The following is a 21,704-nucleotide window of genomic DNA, read 5'->3' on the forward strand; positions in this document are numbered from 1 at the left end:
TTGTACGAAAATCCTGTTTCAATTGGTTATCACTAAACAGCATGTCATGAAACAAGAACTCACCAAAAGTGCAGGGTCCTCATGATTGGAGTTGATGAACTCCATAATGTTCAGAGGAAAGTTATGCGATGGGGAGATATGATGGTGACAGTCTGGTCCTGTGTAAGGAAGGGATTCAGACTCCATGAAATCAACAGTTGGAGTGAGCTTCTTTTTGAAAGATGTTGAAGGCAACGAAGATACTTCCTTGGCCTTACCTGCTTTCTGTTTCCTGGCGAGGCGAATCAATGCTTGTTCTCTCCTCTCGAGTCATGTCATTTGATGAACTGCACGATTTTTACTCGTGCGGGCATAGAAACGTTTCACGCAATGGTGCTCAAGCTCACCCTGTTATAACCATTAGTAAACTATTTCAAAAGAAATTGCTTTTAAACGAACCAGTTGAGTAGAGTAAGAGTCCGTTGTTCCAAACCACCACATAATCACCGAGGGCATGAAACTTGTATGTGCATAGATTCAGGAGCTTTCGATGTAGTGGTGGCGCTTCCTTGTTTCTTTTGCTGATGATGCTGCTCCTTCCATTCCTCTACCCCTGCCCCGACCAGCAGCACCTGTTCCCTGACCAGTGACACCTGTTCCCCAACCAGCGACACCCATTCCCCAACCAGCGGCACCCATTCCCCAACCAGTGGCACCTGTTCCCCAACCAGCAGCACCAGTTCCACAACCAGCTCGAGTGCGACCACCTCGCCCATGACCGGCCACAGCCACACCTCTTCCATGGCCTCGACCATGAACACGATGTACCCTCCACCTCGACAACGGTTGTCTTAGCTGCTTCAGCAGCCTTCTTGGCTTTCCGCCATCCTCGAGCAGCCTGTTCCTTAGGGAGTTCCTTGGTGGCGAATGCAGGGCAGGTGTGTGTCACAAATCGTCGTAGTTGTTGTCTGGGGTCAGTGGTAGACTGCTCAAGCCATCCCAATGTCGTCTCTGTGTGAAGGCGGAGTTTGGCTAAAGCGTGCCACTCAGCACATGTAAAGAGAAGGTCAAGAATTGCTGTATTATACGGTTCAGGAAGTAGCCCTTCGAAAACAGGGATAGCACACTGGCAACACAGTCACGTTAGAATAATAAAGAGCCATAAGCATTTAGGAAGACAAACCTGGAGAAGATCCTCATAATTTCGGGCAGCCAGCTTCTTCATAGCAGAGGCATTGTCAGAAAACCTACAGATTGTGGAGCGCCCAAAGGTGGGAATGGCATGGTAACGTCGGTCCAACTTTTGGACGGTGGATTGTCCGTGAGCTTCTCTCCTCTTCCCAGAACTCATTTGCCACTTCCTCTACTGTGACTTTACAGGTGGTTATTGCCTTTGTCTCAGACTTACACCCACTCGCTATGACGGTCGCTTGGTCATAGTGGGTTGCCATATCAAAACCCTGCTGGACTTTTGACTCATCCACCTGCATCGAAGCAAGATGGGTGGTATACACTTTTATGATAAAAACCAGACATATGCCTGGAGGGTGATGTGTATAATGCCTAGAGGTTCAATGAGATCGCATATCTCATTGTTCTAGGATATCTCATTGTGATTTTCATATGGATACCTGGCGCTTTCAATATATATTTCATGCTCAACCCCAGGATATTTCATTGCGATTTTCATATGAAAGCCCAGTGATTTTTGCTACCGCAACATTTGCAAGGTGATGGAGGGAGTTTACCCATTTTAGTCATTACATGATCATTCTTGCTGAACATGTACCCTCCTGGGGGAGGCGCTCTCTGCTGCCATTGCATCACCTGGTATACTTCGGCTAATATCTGCTCCTCTATCCTGCTCGTGTTGTGTACTTCTGTCAACGAGCTCTGGCATTTGGACGAGTGGTGGATTTCCTTAGGCTCAGACACAGGGTCCACTGATACTTCTGGCTCTCCAGATGTCAGGTTCACTCTCCTATCCATCGGGAAGTTGGGATGAAAGTTGGGTTTAGCGCTCTGGGAGGAGTAGCCCAGTCTCTGCAAATTTGTGGCCAAGTTCTCTGTTGTGATAGTTGTAGATGCTCTTGACTTAGAAACTGCTAGTGTTCGCAGGTCCAGTCTACAGGACTGAAAATATACATAGGACTGAACTGGACTGAACCATGGTCCGGTCTTTTCCAGTTGCCAGTTGCCCACATTTGTGGTCAGTCCAGTTGCCAGTTGCCATGTTTTTGTAAATATTTAAAAACCGAAAAAGACCGGTTTAGACCCGTTGCAACCGGTCTTTCATCCCATCACATGTTGGACCTTACTCGCACACATTTTTACTCAATTTTCGGTCCCTCAATCATCAAAAACGGTCAAGAATTGGTTGAGATATGGCCAAAAACATTTTTATACGCAAGTCAAGTTGAATGTATATCTTTTCCGTCTTTGCCATAACTCAGTCAAATCTTCACAGAATTGCTTAAATTTTTGATCAGTCTACGGAGAATTAGAATATCTATCTACGTATGCTATGTACGTGAGGTAATATTTAATTTATGTAGTACAATAAACTTTATAACAAATGACCGGTCGCAACCGGTCTGGACCGGTTTTTTTTGCGTTGTGGACCGATTAGGACCGGTCTAAAAGGGTCCGGTTGCGGTCCCTTAATATCTGGATCGGTCTAGACCGGTTGCGGTTGCCAGTTGCGTCGTTTTGAGGTAAAAAACTGGACTTAACTGGACCTGCGAACACTAGATACCACTAGCAAAGACTCCTGGTGCTCAGATGCTTTCGTATAGAGCAATGATGTAGATTTAATGTTCTCGAGAACCAAGATAGTTCTCCAAGTCAAAGGTGCTCGGGCCATGACAAGATGAACTTCCAAGGGTCCCCCGTCATCAGACTTTGCTAACATTCTAGCTAACATTCTAGTGTACATTATTTGATGAGCGATGAAAGTCTTGGGTAGTTCATTTTCATGACCAGGCTCATGGAAGTATTGTCCTTTGTATTCCTCTCGTATGTCGAATTGCCATTGTCTGCCGAGGTATCCTTCTCGAATGCCTCTTAAGTAATCAATCCAATGACCTCTCATCTTAGCTTGCTCGAGCGGAGGTAGAGTAGAGAACCATCCCTGTACATCTGATCCTTCCTCCAATCTCAACCAGAGCCAATAGCCTAAGGCTGCTGGTATGTACTCTCCTAATGAAGCTCTTTCCTGTACTTTCTAAAAGTAGGTTATAGCAGTCTTAGGGTTTCTGTCCCAAGAAGGTCTTCCTGTTTTAATTCTGATTTTATAGTAGGGGGGATTGTCCCATAGGGGATGATTACATCATCATGTTCCTTCCTGTGCTGCTTCTTTGACTTTCAACTCTTCAAACTCTTCGATGAAGATGAACTTGACTGGGAAGAGTGGCTTCTCCATGAAGGGCCACCGCTGGAGCCACCGTCACTGCTGCCTCCTCCTCCATCATCATCATCTGTGTTGTGATGCGATGGTCTAGGGCGTGGAGTAGATGATCGGCGATGTGTGGGTCATGGAGTGTGCGATCTACGTCCTCGTCTCCTGCTTTGACTGGAACTACAGGTGCGGGAGGAAGGGCCGTCGTCGTCACCATCGTCAGGAGGTGCTCTTCCAATGTGTCGTCCTCGTTCCTGTGAGTCCTTGGCTCCCTCTCATGGTGCGTTCACTGACTCTCTTGCAGCTCCAGTTTGTCTGGTGGATGAAGTCATATGTGGTGGAGTCTCTCGGCCTTTCCAGTCCAATACCTCTGCTGGTAGTGAAGTTGGCTGAGGAGTGGCTATCCCCAGAAGGACATCCTGAGTGAGCATTTGCTGGTTGCTGGTCCCCTCTTGGTGCAATTGGTTGCTTTTACCAGGTTCTACGAACCACGAGTTCCCACTCTTGAACGGGGTATCCATGCCCATCCAGATGGATTGGCTTTTGCTCGATGTACTTCCTCCATGCTTTCTCAAAGCCTTCCATGCAACATTCATCTGACTGAGACTTCATGTCCCTGTGAGGATGGGCAACTAGTGTTCACAGGTCCGGTTCAGTCCGGTTTTTTGCCCTGAAAACGCGCAACCGTGGACCGCAACCGGTCCAGAACCAACCCAGATATTGAGGGAACCGAACCGGACCACCTAGGACCGGACTTTTGTGGTCCATGGACCATGTTCAGACCGATTCAGACCGGTCTTTTTGCATAAAATTTGTCATAGCAATATAAACCATTTGTATCTCAATTATTATTACTCTCAAAAATAAACTGGTTATATATCATAGTAAAACATATAAATACCCATCATTCCACCAATTTTCAATAACTTTAATGAAGGTTTGACATAGCTATGACTGAAACATTTCATAGTCAAACTGTGAATATCCAAAAATTGAATCAAGCAAAATGATGAAAGTTTGAGTGAGTTAGAATTAAAGTCATTCTGGTACAAGTTGCACAAACAAGTATTTGTGCCAAAATGGATTTGGTTATATCTTCCTCAGTTTTTAACCATTTTTGATGAACCAAAAACCCAATTAAATGTAAAAAAGGTGGTTACAAGGCTATGTAACACATGTGACCGTTTAACCAGTTGTAACTGATTTAAACTGGTCTTTGAATGGCTTTAAAAGATTTTTGAAATGAGGCAACTGTCAACCGGACCAACCCCAAATTTGGGAAACTGCAACCAAAAAAAGACCAGACCATGGTCTGGTTCAGTCCGGTCCACGTTTTTTTTTTGGTCCTATGGACCAGACCTGTAAACACTATGGGCAACAGCGTATCCCCTGGATCCACTAAGTAATGCTTCTGTTGTTCCTCAATGAGTCTGGCAGCTTGTTCCAAAAAGAGTTGCAATTCGGTCATGGCACTTTGCGCTCTATCTAGGTCTTTCTTGGTCAAATGGTAACGGGGAAGCATGGGGGGTCTCTCTGGTCCTCTATCTACGATCATTTCCAGTCCAAGTTCTTCTACTTCAATGATTAAGTTGACCTTTGTCTCAGTGGAGACGGTATTCCCTTCCTCGTCCTGGGCACTGTATTCTCATAGTAATCTCGCCATCAGGGAGTTTTTGAATCCATCTTCCATCCCTAACCTGTGGCTTGCTATTGATTCCATGTCCGATTCCATGATCGTGCTGATCGGGTAACGGGTAGAGGCTGGTGGAGTTGATTTTGGTTGGAATTCGCCTGTGGCGTGGACGTTGGATGACGATGTCATAGCTGGTGATTGCTTTTGAGCTGCCAAAAAGTTAAGAGCGTGGATGGGAGAGTTGGGTGTGTTATTGAAAGTGTCAATGCTATGTGGTGTGAGCGAAGTTTCAGAATGGAACTGTGATGCCTTATTGATCGCGTCGACATGGGCTTTTTGGTGGGAACGTGAGGTTAATTCTTGACTGGCTGATTTTGTGGGGGGCCTTACTATCTTCTTTGTTGGTGAGGATGATTGAGGTCGAGTTACTGTTACCGCTGGTGCTATCTTGCAGGCCTCCAACTTTTTGGTTGGGTCCGTCCTGCTGAAGGAGTAAGCGGGCCTAGTTGTTGTAACTCTGCTAGTAGTACTATCCCTGGAAGGTAGACTAAGTTCTTGGTCGTCTCTGACATTCAGAGATAGATTCTCCATGGAGTCGGCCAGGGTGCATCGGTTTCCCACAGTGTCCACCTTTGTTATCAATGGTGTCATACATGCACTGTGAAGGCAGCTTTGGTTGTAAATCAACAAACATTAGGTTGATTTTCCCCTTTCAACCTAAGGATGGATGAAATTTAGGTTGATTTTTTTCAACCTGAATTTCAGGTTGATCACCAACCAGCAAAATCAACCTTGGATTGGTTGATTTTTGTCTGCAGGATCTCTAAGTATGTCACCATGAATTTCAACCTAGCCTGGTTGAAACTTCTCCAGAGGACAATTGATAGGTGCTGCACAGCCACTGATCCAATTCCAGAATGAGTTGTGACCATTTCCCTTAGTTTTTCTTTTGTAGAATAGTTGTATAATAGTCTAACTGATACATTCAAAGTGGTGTAATAATGCTGAACATGAAAAATATCTAAAGAAAATGCAGTTTTCTGGCAAACATCTCATTCACTCTCATAGCCCTCAATATCCTCCCAACCATCCTCATCATCCTCCTCATCCTCCTCATCCCCCTCTTCCTCTGACAGATTAATATTTTCACCCTCACTCTCCTCAAGTAGCTCATTTCATTCCACCAGGAGAAGCAAAATACCTCCTGGGGATAACACTGAGTGATTATGTAACATTCACATGGATGACTGTAACCTACCTGTAATTGCCATGTAGTCACCTAACCTGTGACAGGGTACAGATGACTAGGTGTTAGGTGACCAGGTGACTAGTGGTCAGGTGACAAGTTACCACTGTCACCTGTCACCTGGTCACCTGTACCTAGTCACCTGGTCACCTGTACCTAGTCACCTGTACCTGGTCACCTGGTCACCTGGTCACCTGTCTGTACCTGGTCACCTGGTCACCTGTACCTGGTCACCTGGTCACCTGTCTGTACCTGGTCACCTGGTCACCTGTACCTGGTCACCTGGTCACCTGTCTGTACCTGGTCACCTGGTCACCTGGTCACCTGGTCACCTGTACCTGGTCACCTGGTCACCTGTACCTGGTCACCTGGTCACCTGTACCTGGTCACCTGTCTGTACCTGGTCACCTGCAATGCTATAGCATTACCAACAGCAATAGGTATAGGTTGATTGGGCGAACAAAAGTCATTAAGCTGCTTAATGAACGACTAATATGGATAGAAAACCTTACGCCCCCCGGCATGGTGGGTAAAAATAAGGTCCGTCTACTCTCTTAATAGTACGTAGAACATGCAGCGTATACTATACGATCTTGTAACAATTCAATTGTTATGGTGATGAGAATGCTTACGTAACGTTCGCCATGGTGGCGAACACGTTGGCGCTCGGAGAGCGTCTAATGAAGATAAGCGCCTGATAGGCGCGGAAAGGATATCGATCCTCAGAAATCGATCTTAGTAAAGGATCTGATGTATGGTCGGAGGTCTCTCCCATCTCCGGATGAGAAGACCAATAAAAGTCGAGGAGACAGACCGTTATCTTATCCCGAAAAGGCCGATGGCTCTGGAACGTATCTAGACTGCCTTATCTTCCTTATCTTATGGGCGCTGCGCCCATACGTATCTCCGTGTCGGAATGACGCATGATGCTTATCAGAACAATAAGAAAATCTTATAATAGACTCTTATCGTTTGATGACGTCGTTCGAATGCATAACAAAGAACCCGAAGAGCTTATAAAAGCGAAACAGGGTTGTGTTGCTACCCAGCAGCACCTGTTGTTCTTTGTCTCGCTACAAACCTCTTCAACTAACGTCTTCGTCGCCCTCGCCTACCGGCTCGGGCTCCTCCTCCCTAACCCTAAACCCGTCTTTATCGCCCTCGCCTTCGGCTCGGGCTCCTCCTCCCTAACCCTAACCCTGCATAACAAAGAACCCGAAGAGCTTATAAAAGCGAAACAGGGTTGTGTTGCTACCCAGCAGCACCTGTTGTTCTTTGTCTCGCTACAAACTCTTCAACCAACGTCTTCGTCGCCCTCGCCTACCGGCTCGGGCTCCTCCTCCCCATCAACCTATTAAAGTACATAAAGTTCAACCACATTACACATTTCTGTTTCATTGATACCGTTCGACCTGCAAGCCCTTTTGCGCATTTCGTCTAACATTTGTAACACCAACATTGTTATCCTTACTCTAAAACCATATAGAATCGCCCTCGCCTACCAGCTTGGGCTCCTCCTCCCTAACACGAGTGGGGGCTACAAAATGAGCCCGAGAACATCGGAATTGAGGGACGGGAGGGAGCACAAAACGGGCAGGGTATAAAAATCCAGGCATGGCATTTTTTTAGGTCATAATAGTAGTAGAATCGATGCTAGCCTCTATTTAGAATTATTTGTCAGCTTATCTTCTTATATAGTCAAATGGGCCTAGTGGAGGAAAAGAATCTTACTATACCTTACCAAATAAGGCAAATTTCCTTTTTTATGCATATGCATGACATGGCAAATCTTGGGTGTACTTTACCCTCCCCCACGGATTCCAGATGGAGTCCATGTGGACTCCATCTGGGGATGGCTGGAATGACATGACAAGTGTCAGTACCTTTTTTGCCCCTCCACGTGCACGAAGCTCACGGATTTTTTTGTATAGTTTGCTGCTTGGAAGTGTGTAGTCACAGATGGCAACGGATGCTCGGACGCAAATTGCGTTCATAAGTAGGTTTTGAATGTTTTGAAGAGGGTTGTGGACGGTGCTTCAGTATTTGTGATATTTGTGATAGTAAATGATGAAAGTGTCTTTCTGTGGTAAATCCTGAAGTTCAACATTCAACGTTCACCAGTGACGAGGCACGCCAGCAACGCGTATTCAATCGGATGAAACATGATAATAAACGATAAATTTACAATGTTGTACTACTACTCTACTTGTATCGGTTACAGTGGAACACCATCAACTGGTGTTTCCGCTAAGATTTTATCAGCAAGGGCGTGCAGTGGTCCAATTCGCCCATCCCGTTTAGGCGACGAGGAGAGAAGTGGCTCCTTTCATACGACGGGGCGGGAGTGCCTGATGTTGGGATCAAAACATCCTTCATAGATGATAGGTGAGCCCTGCGTGTTTCGAGAAGCAGGACTGGAATGTGCATCATAGGCGAACAGATGAGCGAGAGGGCGCGATGAATCCTGCCCAATTGAGTTGTAGGGAGGAGTAGATGAACTCGGTGACGAACGAGGGAGATCGGGGCTCATGCTGTCAACACGGTTCCGGGTTTCGAGATAGAGAAGGCGACGGCAAAGATCAATCAAGTGGGATTGCAGGACTTTCTGCTCTTGTATGACAGCCTATTGCTGCTTGACCGCTCTCTTCCCATCAGGGCCTTAAATTCCCCCAGATGTCGCTTTGTGGTTTCTTCCAGCTCTTCCCTCTCCCTCTTCTCCTTCGCTAGCATCTCGTTCTTAAGCATCTCTTCTTCTGCGGCATGCGCTGCTTGTATGGCTTCGACCTCGTCCCCGCGTTGTTCACTACTCCTCAACTTGTCCTTCAAAGCCCTGACTTCTTTAATAAGTGTGGAAATAGCAGATTCCTCAGTGGAGGGTTGCGGCTGAGCATCAGAGACGAGTTCCTGCCCCCCGCGCAGCTCTTCATCACCCTCCCTTCCCTTTCTTGCTGCTCACGTCTCGGTCTCTTCCTCGTGGATTGTCCACTACCGCCCGCCTCTGCACCCTTACGCGCAGCGCCCGTGCTCTTCCCAGTTTCTTTCTCTTTCTGTTTCTCTTTCTCTCGCGGAGCCTTCCGCGCCTCTACCAGACTCTTCACATTCGTTTCTCTCTTCTCCGCCTCAGCTCCCAACGAGACATCAATTCCATCCCATTGGGATCAGCCGGCGCGCGTCTCTTGTGCATAGAGCCCACGATACCCAGCACTCTCTCGCGAAGATCCCTTCACCGGAGTGCAACACAACAGGTAAAGCGTACTTTACAGCTCCAAGTACCGCTGGACTGGCTGCAAAGACTTCCCGACGCGCAGTCAACACATCCGGACGAGCAGTCAACACCTCCACCTCCCGTTCCGGGAGAGTGAGTGAGGAGCTACAACAGCAGGCTGCATATTCCACACTTTATCGCGGAGCGGCGGCAGCCCTTGAATCCGCATCTGCCTGAAACATCGTTGCTGCTGTTGTTGGTGATACCGAGGCAACGTCCCTTCAGCTCAAGTGTGGCGATACCCATGTTGGCTTCTCGGAGAAACTCAAAGGTCGATCACAGCGGCGACGAAGGTGTGAATTTGAACAAGTCCCTTGTGGCCGTTGATGTTGGTGGTGTTGGCAAGAGGAAAAACAATACTGCGATGAAGCTTGCTGGGAGCACTCGAACGAAGCGTGAGGTTGATATTGATACCGCAGCAAACAGTGGTGTCGGGGGAAAGTCTTATGTGGCGAATACTGCTATTGTTGTCGATGACGTGTCGCTAACCCTTGGTGCCCTTGAGAGTTCCCAACTGCCCCAGACCCCCAGCCGACGAATATCCAAATCATTGGGACTCGTAGAAGCGCTATGCACCACTTAGGGGTACCCGTTCCATAGGAAACCCCACGAGAGGCAGCAGTGAACGCACTACTTGAAAGGGAACTCGTCCCCATACCCAATCCCGTCTCTTCCCCCTAGTAGTGGGCCGAAGTCGGGTCTTCAAGTTCCCTTGACCTTCAATCACTCTCCCCTCATTTACGCTCCCCCTCCTGACTCCTCACCCCCTCCACCCCCTGCCCCTCAACAGGGAGACAAACATCTCGCTCCTCAACAGGCGAACAAGCGAGCATATCGAAATGCAAATTCTGCGGGAACCACCCACAGACCGCCTCCATTCGTCGTGTGCGTAGGTTGCTATTAGCGTTGTTGGGATTTGTGGAAGCACTTGGGTTTGGGAGGGATAGGGATAGTGGGAGGGCGTGCGTCGTGGAAGGGTGGGAAGACCGATGAGACGAAGGATGTGTTTGGGGTGGTGGAGATAGAGGAGGAGGGAGTAAAAATGTTGTTGGTGGTGCCGAAGCTGAAGGTGGAGGCGGTCAAAGTGGAAGCGGAGTACGTGTTGGTAGGGGACGAAGGCCTCTTGGCAGGTAAATGCGAAAACGAAGCACTCGTAGGCGAAGACGGAACAGCCGTGTTCCTCTTCAATCCAAGTCTGGGTGTGGGTGAGGGGCAATTTGACCGAAATCGAGGTAGCTGGGGGTGGGGTACGCCTCTTCCTGTTTATTCTCCCCCAAGGCCAACCCCCTCGTCAAATCCGTCATAACAGCCAACTGCTCCACCCATTCCACAAGCTTCCAATGCGCCGGAATAACGTTATCACGCCTCTTCCTGGTCGCCTCCCTCAGGACATTCGTGAATTCCTTGATGAGATCATCCCACGTCCCAAATATCCCCGTCGTTTGTGCGAGGAGACAATCGAAGGTTGGGTAAGGCGAGTATGCTAGTCCGTGGGATGTTAAGATCCGGAGAAGGACGTCGTTGAGGTCTCTTAAGATTGCTTCGACGAGTGGAGAGTTCACGGATTGGGTAGGGGGATAGTGTGAGTTTCTGTTTAGGTGGGGGTTGAAAAGTTCGCATACTTCGTCGAGATAGGTGGAGGGAGGGGAGGTCGTTGAATGGTCATTAGTTGGTTTTACTGTTCCCATCGTTAGCGTTGACCGCACTGAAAATTGCGGGAAGGAGAGACCCACCGAGGATCCGTAGCACCTGGTATCAGCTATATAACTGAGAACGTCTTTGCATTCCTCAATGCATCCATAATCATCCCCACCTCCCTGCTCCCCAATCGCGCCTCTATCCCGTCCAATGCCCTCTCGAGGCTCAACCAGAAGCTGATCGCTTGCGATGTCGCACCGGAGGAAACGTCTCTCCCGAGCGTGGTCACCGCTTGTATGGCTTTGATGGGATGTTGGTAGGATGTGATGGTACGCGAAGGTGACGTAGTTCGCCAGAACATCTTGCTGGTGTGATTTGGACAAAAATGAGAGGGAAGGCTACTCCAGCACCGATTCGCATGAACAGATAGATTGACAGCCTTGCGGAGTGCCGTCTCCCCGGTCCATATCCACAATGACGATGACTTTGAGTGTCGAAAAGCCAACGTCACGTAAATGGTTTGAGTTGGTGGATTTGGCGTATGTAGGAGGGAATTGCATCAATTGCTTGTTTGGCAATCCCAGGTGAAACAAATATTCGCAGGTCCCCTCTATCACCGACTTTCTTCGGAGCTCCTGATTATGCATTCTACAGTTCACCTCGCATGGCATACCTCAACTCACGACTTTATGGCGGTCGTCTGGACCCTCGGCAGTACGGGCCACATGTACACCAACGGCTCACCTCATTTACGAAAATTCACAGCCACATCCACGCATCCATGACCCAGCGACCTCCCTCAAGCAAAATATGAGCACAGTGAGTGTCGTTTCTCTGCCAAAGTGTGCAAGGAAACCTTTGAAAGGTTTCCATGCCCGGAAAGAACGGAAAAAGTGGTGGAAGGGGTGGATTGGGTTGGATGTGGTTGGATGACGTTGACCTTGTCGGAGACGATTGGGTTCAAAAGTAGTCAGAAGATTGTTGGGCTGACGCTGTTTTTTTACATTAGGAATCAAACTTCAAGCGCTTCGTCGAGGTTGGGCGAGGTACGTCGTTGTGGAAATAGATTCTCCAGTAACAATTACTCACTCCGTTCAACAGTCGTCCTCCTCAAATCTGGCCCCTTCTCCGGAATGATCGCCGTCATCGCGGAGATCATCGACCACAACCGCGTATGTCTCCTCAGAATGTTTTCAGAAGCTCACTAACCTCCGCGCAGGCCATCACCGGTGGCCCAACAACGGGTCTTCCCCGCCAATCCTATCCCTACAAGCACCTCACCCTCACTCCCCTCAAACTCTCAGGCATGCCCTGGGGAGCCGGTACGAAAAAGGTCCGCAAAGAGGTCGAGAAAGAGACCATCGTTGACAAATGGGACAAGTCAAGTTGAGCACAGAAGCGGGTCGCGGTGCAGAAGAGACGGGCGCTGTCCGATTTCGGTCGCTTTAGCGTCATGCTGGCGTGCTTCCTCGCATCTCGCGAAAATTAGCAATTCGCCGCCTTCATTTTTCCGTCAAACGAATTGGTGGCCTAAACGCGAGCAATCTATGCGCTGCCCGTCAACCACTCCTCGTGGGATCGACGACAAACGGAGGGGGAGTTTTTGTGTTGGTTTACGTACGTACCCCCTATGTTTGTCACACTCGAACCGTACGTCGTCTAACTATGCAGCCCACAGTTCGCCTTGCATACTGTACTCCCTTCAAACTCAACTCGGGCGTCTGATATCTCCACCTCCAACCATGTGTTCGGGACGACGAATGATGGAACATAGGTGCTCCTGGATGGCGGAGGAGGGGCTAGTCGTCCTGCGGTTGATATCTTGTGCTGTGTGACAGGTGAGCGGTTGAAGCTTGGGCATCCATGATTTGAATGACGATCCCTGTCCAAGACACCTCAACCGCCAGGACCGATGCGAAGGACGGTTGGCCTGCGCGTACGAACTCCTGCGGCGGTCGTCTGGCCCGTGCTCAGTGACAATGCTGTCATCCGGGTCTCCTCTGAGAGCTTTCTCAGCGCTTCGGACTGCAGCTCCACCAACAGGTCGCCTAACGACAACAATCTACCGCGAATCCAACATTTCATGCACTTTCAAGCCCGTTTGGAATGTTGAACCTAGCTAAACACCCCACGACTTATGATCAACAACGGAATATACACGGCCGTGCAGAAGGAGTAGAGGCGTTGTATCTCAGGTACGAGTGCTAATCCGTCAACAACCATGCCCGTACTAAGACACCTGTGCTTCCAGAACCGACGCCAAGGGCGGTTCACTAACCCATTGAAACTCCAGCCCGCCCATGCACTGCGTTGACACTGTCCTATCACGCAAACCGACCAACGCATATTCCATGTTCAACATACATTGTACCCCGACACCGCGCTGCCAACCGTTCACTTCAACAACAAAATACGACAGATTCAACCTCTCCATGATCTTCCAAACCTCTCGAGCCATTTATCCAACCTCGAAACCTTCACTCTCCCTGTGAACACGATGCTCTCATCCTACCCTTCAAAATTCAAAACGCTATTTGCGTTACAACAAGACGTCTGCGTACGTCCTCTTGCTTTGATACAGCTTCAACTGCTCTTTTCTTGACGACGAGCTAACGGGTCGCATTTCACAGCTTTGATGACATGGCGGTCGGGCCTGTTCTGCAAAGCATCAACATCATACTTGCGAGAACGCCGTCCGACGTCGGCCGGAGGCAACATCGATGTGAGGTACTTGTAGCAGATCGTTCGTTGTGATTCCTCGTCAGACTAACTGACCTCTCAGCGGCGATGGGCAGCAAATCATTCAGCACGCAGAGCATCAACATCGCAATGTACATCTCAGAGAGGGCGAATGAGGAGGGCCATAACAGCCCGAACTACGAGAAGCAAAGGGGGTGATCGTGTATAGGGCGGTATGAGGTCTCCACAAAGGGACGACGGGGATTAACATAGACATGGGCGATACTCCTCGTAAGCCAGCTCCTCACTTCGTGTCTATATTAGTTAACGGCGAGGTTACCAGTTAGAAAGGAGAACCGAAGGACTGGTGCAAGCAATGGGGCGTGACAGAAGAGCAGTGAAAGCTTTGAAGGGGTACTAAGTACGCTAGTAACGATTATTTGAAGACACACTGGGTTTACGACGTTGATCCACGTAGTACTGTACGTTGTCTCATGTTTTAGATTGGCGGCTTTCATTGTGGGGATACAAAAAAGTTCGCCGCGCAATTGGTGAACAGCGTATCGCGACAACGACACTCGTCTTCGTAATCCATGCTTAGGACACTACACATGTGACTAGGAGACGGTGCCTTCGGTATGCTCGTCCGTTAGCCACTATCGCAATCAACCAGCTTGGCACCTTCGGAGAGGGAACACGGGGGTTTATGTAATAATTCGCCGACATATACCTGTAATGACATCGCTAGTAGATTCAGGTCTGTATCTAGGGAGAGCCGTATGCCTTGAATATCATAATATTACTAGAACGCTTCGCGGTGCACCCAATCCTGGGACAGAAAGCTCTACGCCGCTCCGGCTCCGGGACCACGCTCATATGGTAACTGTTGGACTACACTCTCGCCACCCCACTGACAAACAAGCTGGCCCTTATACTTCACAAAAAAAGTATCTTCCTCAAGGATAGACCACCAGCACAGCCCCAAGAAGTTTTGAAAAGCGAAGTCGGGATAGAGTGCGTTGTACACGGCCACAGGTGGATCGACACTGATGACGACCTCCCTTGTACCTTGGTGGTAAAGGCGAATGATATATAACTTATTGGTGCGTGGGCTGGGAGGTTGGATACACAGGAGATATGGTCCACACTCTTCGATGCGGTCCAGTTCTGGGTCAGGACCATGGATCTGATAAACGTGAGACAAAGGTTGTGCATGAGGATGCGTCACTTACACCCATTTCCTCTCCCATGCCATCGGGAGCGCGCGCCAGAGGGCGGGCCCATACTGGGAGTCCTTCTTGCGTGGCCAACGTACGAGTGGGCAATTTGTTTTGCGACGTAACTGCGGCATGAGTTAGTTAGGTTCGACGTAAAGCTTTAAAGACTAATGGCATACACACCAATTAGAGATTTGGTGATAAAAGTCGTCATTTGCTGAGTAGTGCTCGTGCTCATGGTAGTAGCAGTGATGATCAACACGCAGCAACATCGCCAACTGGGAAAGCACAGTAAGAGATCTTATAACGTGTAGAATACATTCAATGGTGTTATTCATGCTATGCGACCCCTTAACCGGTAGACTTGACACCATCCTCGACGGCGATCCAGGAAGAGCGGGACGTGATGTCCTTCCACCACCTTATTTACAAATCGTCGAACATCAAAATCAGAATCTTGATAGAAAAAAACTCGACACACCTAGCAACGTTGGGCTTGGTATCGAGAATGTTGCTGCCTGCCGCGGCCAACATGGCGCCATAAGGAATGTGGAAGAGGTCAGCGAGGGTGATTTCCTGTGATTATTCATGAGTATGTAAAGACGGCAAAAGAGGAAGAAAGGAGAAACGAACCTCGCCAGCCACGTACTTCTGCTTGCTCAAAATCTGGTCGTATACATCGAGCCTCTTGTCCAAATTCCCAATGAGTTCGTCGAAAGTCTCTTGGTTGGGTGTAAGCCCATACATACTAGACGTCAAAAGCTCAGAATCCATCCACTATACAAAAAACAAAGAGCGCTTGCTTACGGCTTGAACACCTTCTCATACACCGCCTTGGACGCCAACGCATCAAAGTTATCCTTCTCAACCGACGTGGCCTGTTCGAAGATAGCCTTGGCCTTGAGTTCCGTAGGGATCAGAGGGGTACCCTGACCCGCGTACTTCTCCGCAATGTATCGGCAGATAGCCCTGCTCTCGTACAAGACGAGGCCGTCGTCCTCCTAGCCATGTCATGATCAGAACGTGGATGACGATGAATGAGAATAGAAAACTCACGATATAGGGAACTTGGCCGAACGGCTGGTGCTTTAAAAACTCGGGCGACTTGTGTTCACCAGCCGCAAAGTCGATGGGGTGGAATTCAAAGGGGACGTTCTTCTCGTGTAGGACGATGGCGACGCGTTTGGTGCAGGTGGAGAAGGCGACGCCGTAGAGTTTGAAGACCATTGTAGCAAAGGTAGGTTGTTTTCTTGAGGGTAAAGCTTAGAAGTGGCGAAAGCGGTGAGGTATAGATTTTCGAAACCTTTGTGCGGCCTTTTATAATGAACTTGAGCTTCCATCGGGTTCCATTGAAATTGTTATGACGAAGTATGAGACAAATTCGATGTACGTTATATCGATATATCTGAGTAAGCAGAGGTAAGCAGGGATCAATTTCAAGGAACGTAAGGAGAAGTTTACCCGACGACAGATCGTCATTTCATTGGGCTGTGAGTTGTCCTTCCGATCTCATCCAAAGGTTTAGGTAGGCGCCAGGCGTGGGGTTTGATATGTTTGCACTGTAAGCGCTGACAATAATCTCAGCATGTGACCTGACGCGTCGAACCACGTGTGGATGCATTTGCAATCGAAGTCAATCGATCCATGCGGAATTTATAAGGAACGTTCGTCGTGTTGATGAATTCTGAGTAATGCAATGTGCAGAGCATCTGAACCACCTGGCACCGACAGACTTGATAAAAACCACAAGTGTCAACAACGCGCTTCGTACCATTGCTTCCTATAAAACAGAGCACTAGGCATAAGGGTATCTGTCAAGCATAGCCATAAATAAGTTTCCGAAAGTTCTCCGCTCCACTAAACAGAGGCCAACTTCCGTTCGGAATTCCTAGCAAGATGAACGTCAGTAACACATCGAATTCAATTTCGTCGTCCCTCACCCAGTATTCCCTAAAAGCTCCTCAAAACGCACCCTCAATCCCGCCAGCTCTGTATCGAACCTATCTCCCATCTCATGCCCCTTATCCATCTGGAAAACCTCACACTGACGTATAAACTGCTCCAAATCTTTCGTTCGAGCTATCGATAGTTCAGGTTCGTTCGAACCACGAGCTCTTGCAAGGTAGGAAGCTACCAGAGTCGCCAGTGCGCCTTTGCAAGATAGATTCATCTTCAGTAAGTAGATGGGGGTAGAATCGAAGAAGGTCCGGCGTACCAAGAATAGTCGTAGTAACCGCAGTCTGAAAAAGTCACCAGGATAAGCCATCGGAAATAAGCATTGACTGAACACAACTCCCCTGCTTTCCTGATGACACCGCAACGGCGGACAACCCAGTCGTCAACGAACCAAGCAAAACTTGTAGGCCAATAGCAATGTTGAGTGCGTAACCGGTCATCCTCGCCTTATTCTCAAACTTGTCCTTTTCCTTTTTGGCTACGTCAAGCGTCGGTTGTAGACGCTCACGAGCCGAGAGTCGGCGGATTGGCTCGAGAAAGTAATTAGCACACAATTAAACCAACACCACGATGATCGAGCAAACCTTCTCCTCCACGGGAACTATCCAATCGATCGCTGACCGCCTAGCCATCGACACATGTGTATCAGTCGTCCTTGGCCTCCTAAAACCCTGATATTCCCCTGCAAGACGGGCACTAGGCAACGGCGCGTCAATCCCTGTTCCATGATGTTGAACACTGGCCTGCCGCTCCGGGGTATCGAAAGGATCGTTCTCCTCCTGCTTTTCTACCGAACCTGGCGATAAAGGTGCGGTGGAGGTACTGCGGGGAGGTGTCTTGGGAGGTGTGGTAGCGAGCTGTAGTCGCTGAGCTTCTGAATCTTCCCCGGTGGTATTGGCTCTAGGTTGCGTTGAAGGCACCACTACTGTGTCTGGGTCACGAATTGGAGAAGGTACCCGAGGAGGAGGAAGGCGCTGAGGATCCATGATAGTTGAGACTAGAAGTCGGGAGGTCCAAATTGCTTGTCAATGCTTCTCATGAGAGATGTACGGAGACGAGGTGTGGCACTGAGGGAAAGGGCAGTTATGTAAGGAGCATGGAAACATGAACCCTGTCATGAGTGGGAAGTCACTAGTCAAGCTTCAAGCATCATACCTTGCGTTTTCCTTGCGTCCCACCTTACCCATTTGAAAGAGTCTTAAGATCGATCTACGCACTGAGGGATCCTTCATGAGCATAGATCGCCAGTTCTTGTGAACGGGCAGGTCAAAGGAGATTGAAGAGGACTGCAAATTCACGGCCAAGGCAATTGTAATGAAAGGAGTCATGGAATCAGAACGGAATCAATAGGCATGAAAATTCACATGCCCCTTGAAAATTAGGTCGTCTTTCTGAAGTTGACAGCGATAACGGTGTTATACCTGCACCTTACAACTCAATATGGGCAGATGTTCGTGGAGCGCTGTCACCGTTCACGGTAATTCAAAAGAAATGGAACAAAACAAAGCGTCGCCCCTGGCAGTTACAAGTTCAACTACACAAGCCCGAAACACCAAGCAAGTATGGAAGTTACATACAAAGACTCGACCCAAATACATTCGACCCTACGAAAATCGGATAGCAGTGGTGGAGAACGCGGATCTATGAGGGCAGGGGAGCCGTAAACGATCCTCGACCCCGCCCACGGAACCCTCCTCGCCCTCCTCGGCCACGATCAACGTTGGGAATGAAGCCTCCTCGACCTCCACGGAATCCAGGCACAAAGCCTCCCCTGCCACCTCTAGGGATGTAACCTCGTCCAGGAGCAGGCGGGGCATGCACGCCATTCGCTTGGGAAGTCGGTGCCGCTGATGGTGATTCAGGTTCTGGAGGATTAGCATTAGTAGCCTGAGGGGGTGGCCTGCCGCGGCCGTTGACGTATCCCCCTCGGCCGCGGTTGGGGTTGGCCATGATGTGCATGGGCGGTCGGTGGCTATCTCTCTGTTAGCTTAAGAAGATTTGTGGATGAGGGCAAGGGAGTCACCTGGGAGGTTGCGCTGGGCGGAATCCAGCCGCTGGAGCCTGGCCAGGCGCGGGGTTGATCTCGGGTCGGGGACCATGTCTCGGTTCAAAGGGAACCTCATTCCGAACGGGCGGTGGAGCTTTAGGGTTGGTGGACGTTACGAATTGTGGGTCGGACAAGTTCAAGCAAGTGTTGAATTCGACTGTCGAGCCACGGTACTGCGAGCACCTACATTTGCATCGTAAGCATCAAGCAAACATCTATGAGGGGGGAAATGACGCACCGATCTCCTAACGTTATACCAGACATGAACGGAACATCCCACACTACGTCTATAGTCTTCGAATTGAGCCCAATGACAACACCTTTGACTGATAGTGGAACGCTTCCAGAGTCTTGTACCATCGTAACACGGTCACCCAAAGCAAAGCGTTGATTCTGAAGACGATAAGCAGTATGTGCAGGTTTGAGAACGGCTTGTCTAGGGATTCCTTTGACAATGGCCTTCTTGAACTGAGCTGACGACTTGTTCTTCGTAAACTCGTCAGCCATTCGCTCGATCTCCCCAACGGTCTCCTGCAGGTAGAAAAGGTGTGGGTGACTGGGTTACAAGGCCGTCAAGTGACTATTCAGCTTACCTTGCCTAGTTGGTCACAGAAAAGGGAGACAGGTTCGAAATCTCGAACACCCTTCGTCTTTAGCCATGCTTTAATCACCCTAACACGGCCATCAGGATCCGGCCCCGACAGGATATCCGATGCCCTTGCCATTGCTATAAACACGTAAGGTCAATCGTTTGTCAATCGCACAATAACGGACGCGTACCATCTCCGCTGTTATCTAACGAGAGGAAGATCTCAGGAAACTTTGCCTATCGATCCCATGCTTCAGTAAGGGTCAAAGTCCGTAGAAAGCAACAGACCTTGTACTCTCGGATCAGGTCGATTGCCCTCTCACTATACTCCCAATGCCGGCCCTCTTTCCGAGAATAGTCAACGACCTTCAAAGCCTTTGCTTCGAATTTGAGACTCAGGCCGACATTGGTCTTCTGTTCATCAGACGTGATGACCATGAAACTTGACGTTATCTTCCCCAAAGCCCGCCCCGAGATGCCAACCATCTCTGCAGCTTTGAAAGACGGGAAGTAGTGGCTAGACCGTCGATTCTGTACGACGGCTTTGAACTGGTCATTCTCAGCCTTTTCGGCCGGGAAGAACTATAGAGTGATGAGTTCAAGAGCGCGCTATGATACAGAATTAGTGAAAGACGTACTGCAAGTATCACAGACAAGCTGGTTTCAGTCGTAGCAGAGACCGAAGCAGCCACCCCATACGCATGTTCCCCCAGGAAGAAAATCTTGCTACCCTCAGGGAACTCCTCTGACAAAGGAGGTGCGTCGCGTTCGAGGAACCGAGGATCTTCTGAAGCAACTTCGGGAAGACACATCTGCACCGCATGTTCCGTTTCCCTCTCTGGGCCCTCATAGTCCTTCACAAAGGCACCAGACTCCAATCGTTTAAGACCTTGACGTGTCGTAGAGTGTCAGCAACGTTCCATCGAAAGGCAGATAAGATACTCACCTTTCAGAGGAAGGACGTGCAGGAGAATGTCAACAGTTCCTGTAATGACTCCTGATCGTTTAGAGTAAACCTGCTCAATACGATCGGCCTTCATCTTCCAATGGCCCAATCCTTGTGGCGCGTGTGGGTTTGAGATAACCTTGGCCGGCGTCCCAGGTACGACCGTCATCTTCTCGTACTTGAACAACGAATCAGAGACCGCCACAACCGATCCTTCCTGCAGGAACGGCCAGCCCATAAACGTCCGTTCGCCAATCAACTTCCCAGCAACTTCTTCCGTCTTCATCCCCTCATACGGGTTTCGTATATGCACAACCATCGATTTGTTCCGGCTTTCCGAACCATGGACGTTTACGCCGTGGTATCCCAGCAGCGCCGTGTGTGGAAGCGTTTTGAGGGATGGGAATCCAGCCAGAGCTTCTGTACCGAGGAACACTCCGTCGCAAAGACCAGGAATGAGATGCAACCCATCAAGGGTCGGGAGGTCGAAAGGCTCTGTCTTACACGTGCATCGATAGAGAGGGGGGAAGAATCCAGGCAGAGACGAAGGATAGAGAGTGGGCTCGCCGGGGTTGAAACTGAACTTCGAGCTCGAGCCCCAAGTGTTTCGTTTTCTCTCCTCGGGGGTGAGACGATGATCACGAGCTGAAATTGAAGATATGCGTTAGTGTCGTAAGACCATACTTTAGCGAGTAGCGTACCAGCCATTGCCTTCAGCAGCCTCTCTTCATCGATGAATGGGATTTTGACAATTGCCTCCCAATCTTGCTTTTTCCCGTTGAGATCTTGCTCGAATTCGAGAGGGTAAAAGTCGAGGATCGGTGAGTTTGGACCATACATTAGATCCTTCGGAGAAACGTCAGCCAGCCATCATATCCGAAGTGTAGATAGCTACCTGATAAGCCAGCGGGATGTGATCCATGCTAGCAACGGGCAACACGCCCATAAGCTGCTGGTACGGCTTGAATGGCGTTCCCAGCTGAAAATCGAAAGACATTTCGTCAACTCCCCGCAAATCTGTGATTGGCAACATGAGCAACATCCAAGATCCAAACTGACGACACACACCTGAAATCCGAGGAGCGTAATGATAGTTGTAGAACCATCCCCAC

At 49.2% G+C, this 21,704-nt stretch overlaps 9 protein-coding genes and 1 pseudogene across 10 annotated transcripts; 3 read left to right on the plus strand and 7 right to left on the minus strand.

The window, feature by feature from the left end:
- Window positions 1–586: 586 nt before the first annotated feature.
- On the minus strand, window positions 587–1,330 carry LACBIDRAFT_296661 (uncharacterized protein; the record flags this gene model as incomplete). Its single annotated transcript, XM_001880504.1, has 2 exons — window positions 587–1,105; window positions 1,163–1,330. The coding sequence occupies 2 exons, from the start codon at window positions 1,328–1,330 to the stop codon at window positions 587–589; spliced, it is 687 nt and encodes a 228-aa protein (XP_001880539.1).
- Window positions 1,331–3,491: 2,161 nt separating this feature from the next.
- On the plus strand, window positions 3,492–3,803 carry LACBIDRAFT_296662 (uncharacterized protein; the record flags this gene model as incomplete). Its single annotated transcript, XM_001880276.1, has 2 exons — window positions 3,492–3,632; window positions 3,681–3,803. The coding sequence occupies 2 exons, from the start codon at window positions 3,492–3,494 to the stop codon at window positions 3,801–3,803; spliced, it is 264 nt and encodes an 87-aa protein (XP_001880311.1).
- A 4,778-nt stretch (window positions 3,804–8,581) lies between these two features.
- Window positions 8,582–8,785, minus strand: LACBIDRAFT_296663 (uncharacterized protein; the record flags this gene model as incomplete). The annotated part of the gene is made up of 1 exon (XM_001880505.1): window positions 8,582–8,785. One exon carries the CDS (start codon window positions 8,783–8,785, stop codon window positions 8,582–8,584), a length of 204 nt encoding a protein of 67 aa, XP_001880540.1.
- A 230-nt stretch (window positions 8,786–9,015) lies between these two features.
- LACBIDRAFT_296664 (uncharacterized protein) lies at window positions 9,016–9,441 on the plus strand (the record flags this gene model as incomplete). Its single annotated transcript, XM_001880277.1, has 1 exon — window positions 9,016–9,441. The coding sequence occupies one exon, from the start codon at window positions 9,016–9,018 to the stop codon at window positions 9,439–9,441; it is 426 nt and encodes a 141-aa protein (XP_001880312.1).
- A 1,263-nt stretch (window positions 9,442–10,704) lies between these two features.
- LACBIDRAFT_399284 (uncharacterized protein) lies at window positions 10,705–11,519 on the minus strand (the record flags this gene model as incomplete). The annotated part of the gene is made up of 2 exons (XM_001880506.1): window positions 10,705–11,208; window positions 11,283–11,519. The coding sequence occupies 2 exons, from the start codon at window positions 11,517–11,519 to the stop codon at window positions 10,705–10,707; spliced, it is 741 nt and encodes a 246-aa protein (XP_001880541.1).
- A 651-nt stretch (window positions 11,520–12,170) lies between these two features.
- Window positions 12,171–12,647, plus strand: LACBIDRAFT_234732 (annotated as a pseudogene; the record flags this gene model as incomplete). Its single annotated transcript has 3 exons — window positions 12,171–12,204; window positions 12,260–12,330; window positions 12,378–12,647. Coding segments are annotated over 3 exons (375 nt in total), but the record flags the coding sequence as incomplete, so codon positions are not given.
- A 774-nt stretch (window positions 12,648–13,421) lies between these two features.
- On the minus strand, window positions 13,422–14,417 carry LACBIDRAFT_296669 (uncharacterized protein). Its single transcript, XM_001880507.1, has one exon. It carries the CDS (start codon window positions 14,353–14,355, stop codon window positions 14,158–14,160), a length of 198 nt encoding a protein of 65 aa, XP_001880542.1. The 5' UTR covers window positions 14,356–14,417; the 3' UTR covers window positions 13,422–14,157.
- A 264-nt stretch (window positions 14,418–14,681) lies between these two features.
- LACBIDRAFT_326659 (uncharacterized protein) lies at window positions 14,682–15,292 on the minus strand (the record flags this gene model as incomplete). Its single annotated transcript, XM_001880508.1, has 3 exons — window positions 14,682–15,023; window positions 15,070–15,179; window positions 15,238–15,292. 3 exons carry the CDS (start codon window positions 15,290–15,292, stop codon window positions 14,682–14,684), a joined length of 507 nt encoding a protein of 168 aa, XP_001880543.1.
- Window positions 15,293–15,399: 107 nt separating this feature from the next.
- LACBIDRAFT_296671 (uncharacterized protein) lies at window positions 15,400–16,303 on the minus strand. The gene is made up of 5 exons (XM_001880509.1): window positions 16,111–16,303; window positions 15,862–16,055; window positions 15,688–15,802; window positions 15,536–15,630; window positions 15,400–15,475 (listed from the first exon to the last, which is right to left on the minus strand). Exons 1-5 carry the CDS (start codon window positions 16,279–16,281, stop codon window positions 15,406–15,408), a joined length of 645 nt encoding a protein of 214 aa, XP_001880544.1. The 5' UTR covers window positions 16,282–16,303; the 3' UTR covers window positions 15,400–15,405.
- A 608-nt stretch (window positions 16,304–16,911) lies between these two features.
- LACBIDRAFT_296672 (uncharacterized protein) lies at window positions 16,912–17,996 on the minus strand (the record flags this gene model as incomplete). Its single annotated transcript, XM_001880510.1, has 5 exons — window positions 16,912–16,942; window positions 16,995–17,205; window positions 17,270–17,294; window positions 17,343–17,540; window positions 17,595–17,996. 5 exons carry the CDS (start codon window positions 17,994–17,996, stop codon window positions 16,912–16,914), a joined length of 867 nt encoding a protein of 288 aa, XP_001880545.1.
- Window positions 17,997–21,704: the final 3,708 nt, after the last annotated feature.

Source organism: Laccaria bicolor, genomic scaffold (assembly GCF_000143565.1).
Source record: "Laccaria bicolor S238N-H82 LACBIscaffold_10 genomic scaffold, whole genome shotgun sequence".
Classification (NCBI taxonomy): domain Eukaryota; kingdom Fungi; phylum Basidiomycota; class Agaricomycetes; order Agaricales; family Hydnangiaceae; genus Laccaria; species Laccaria bicolor.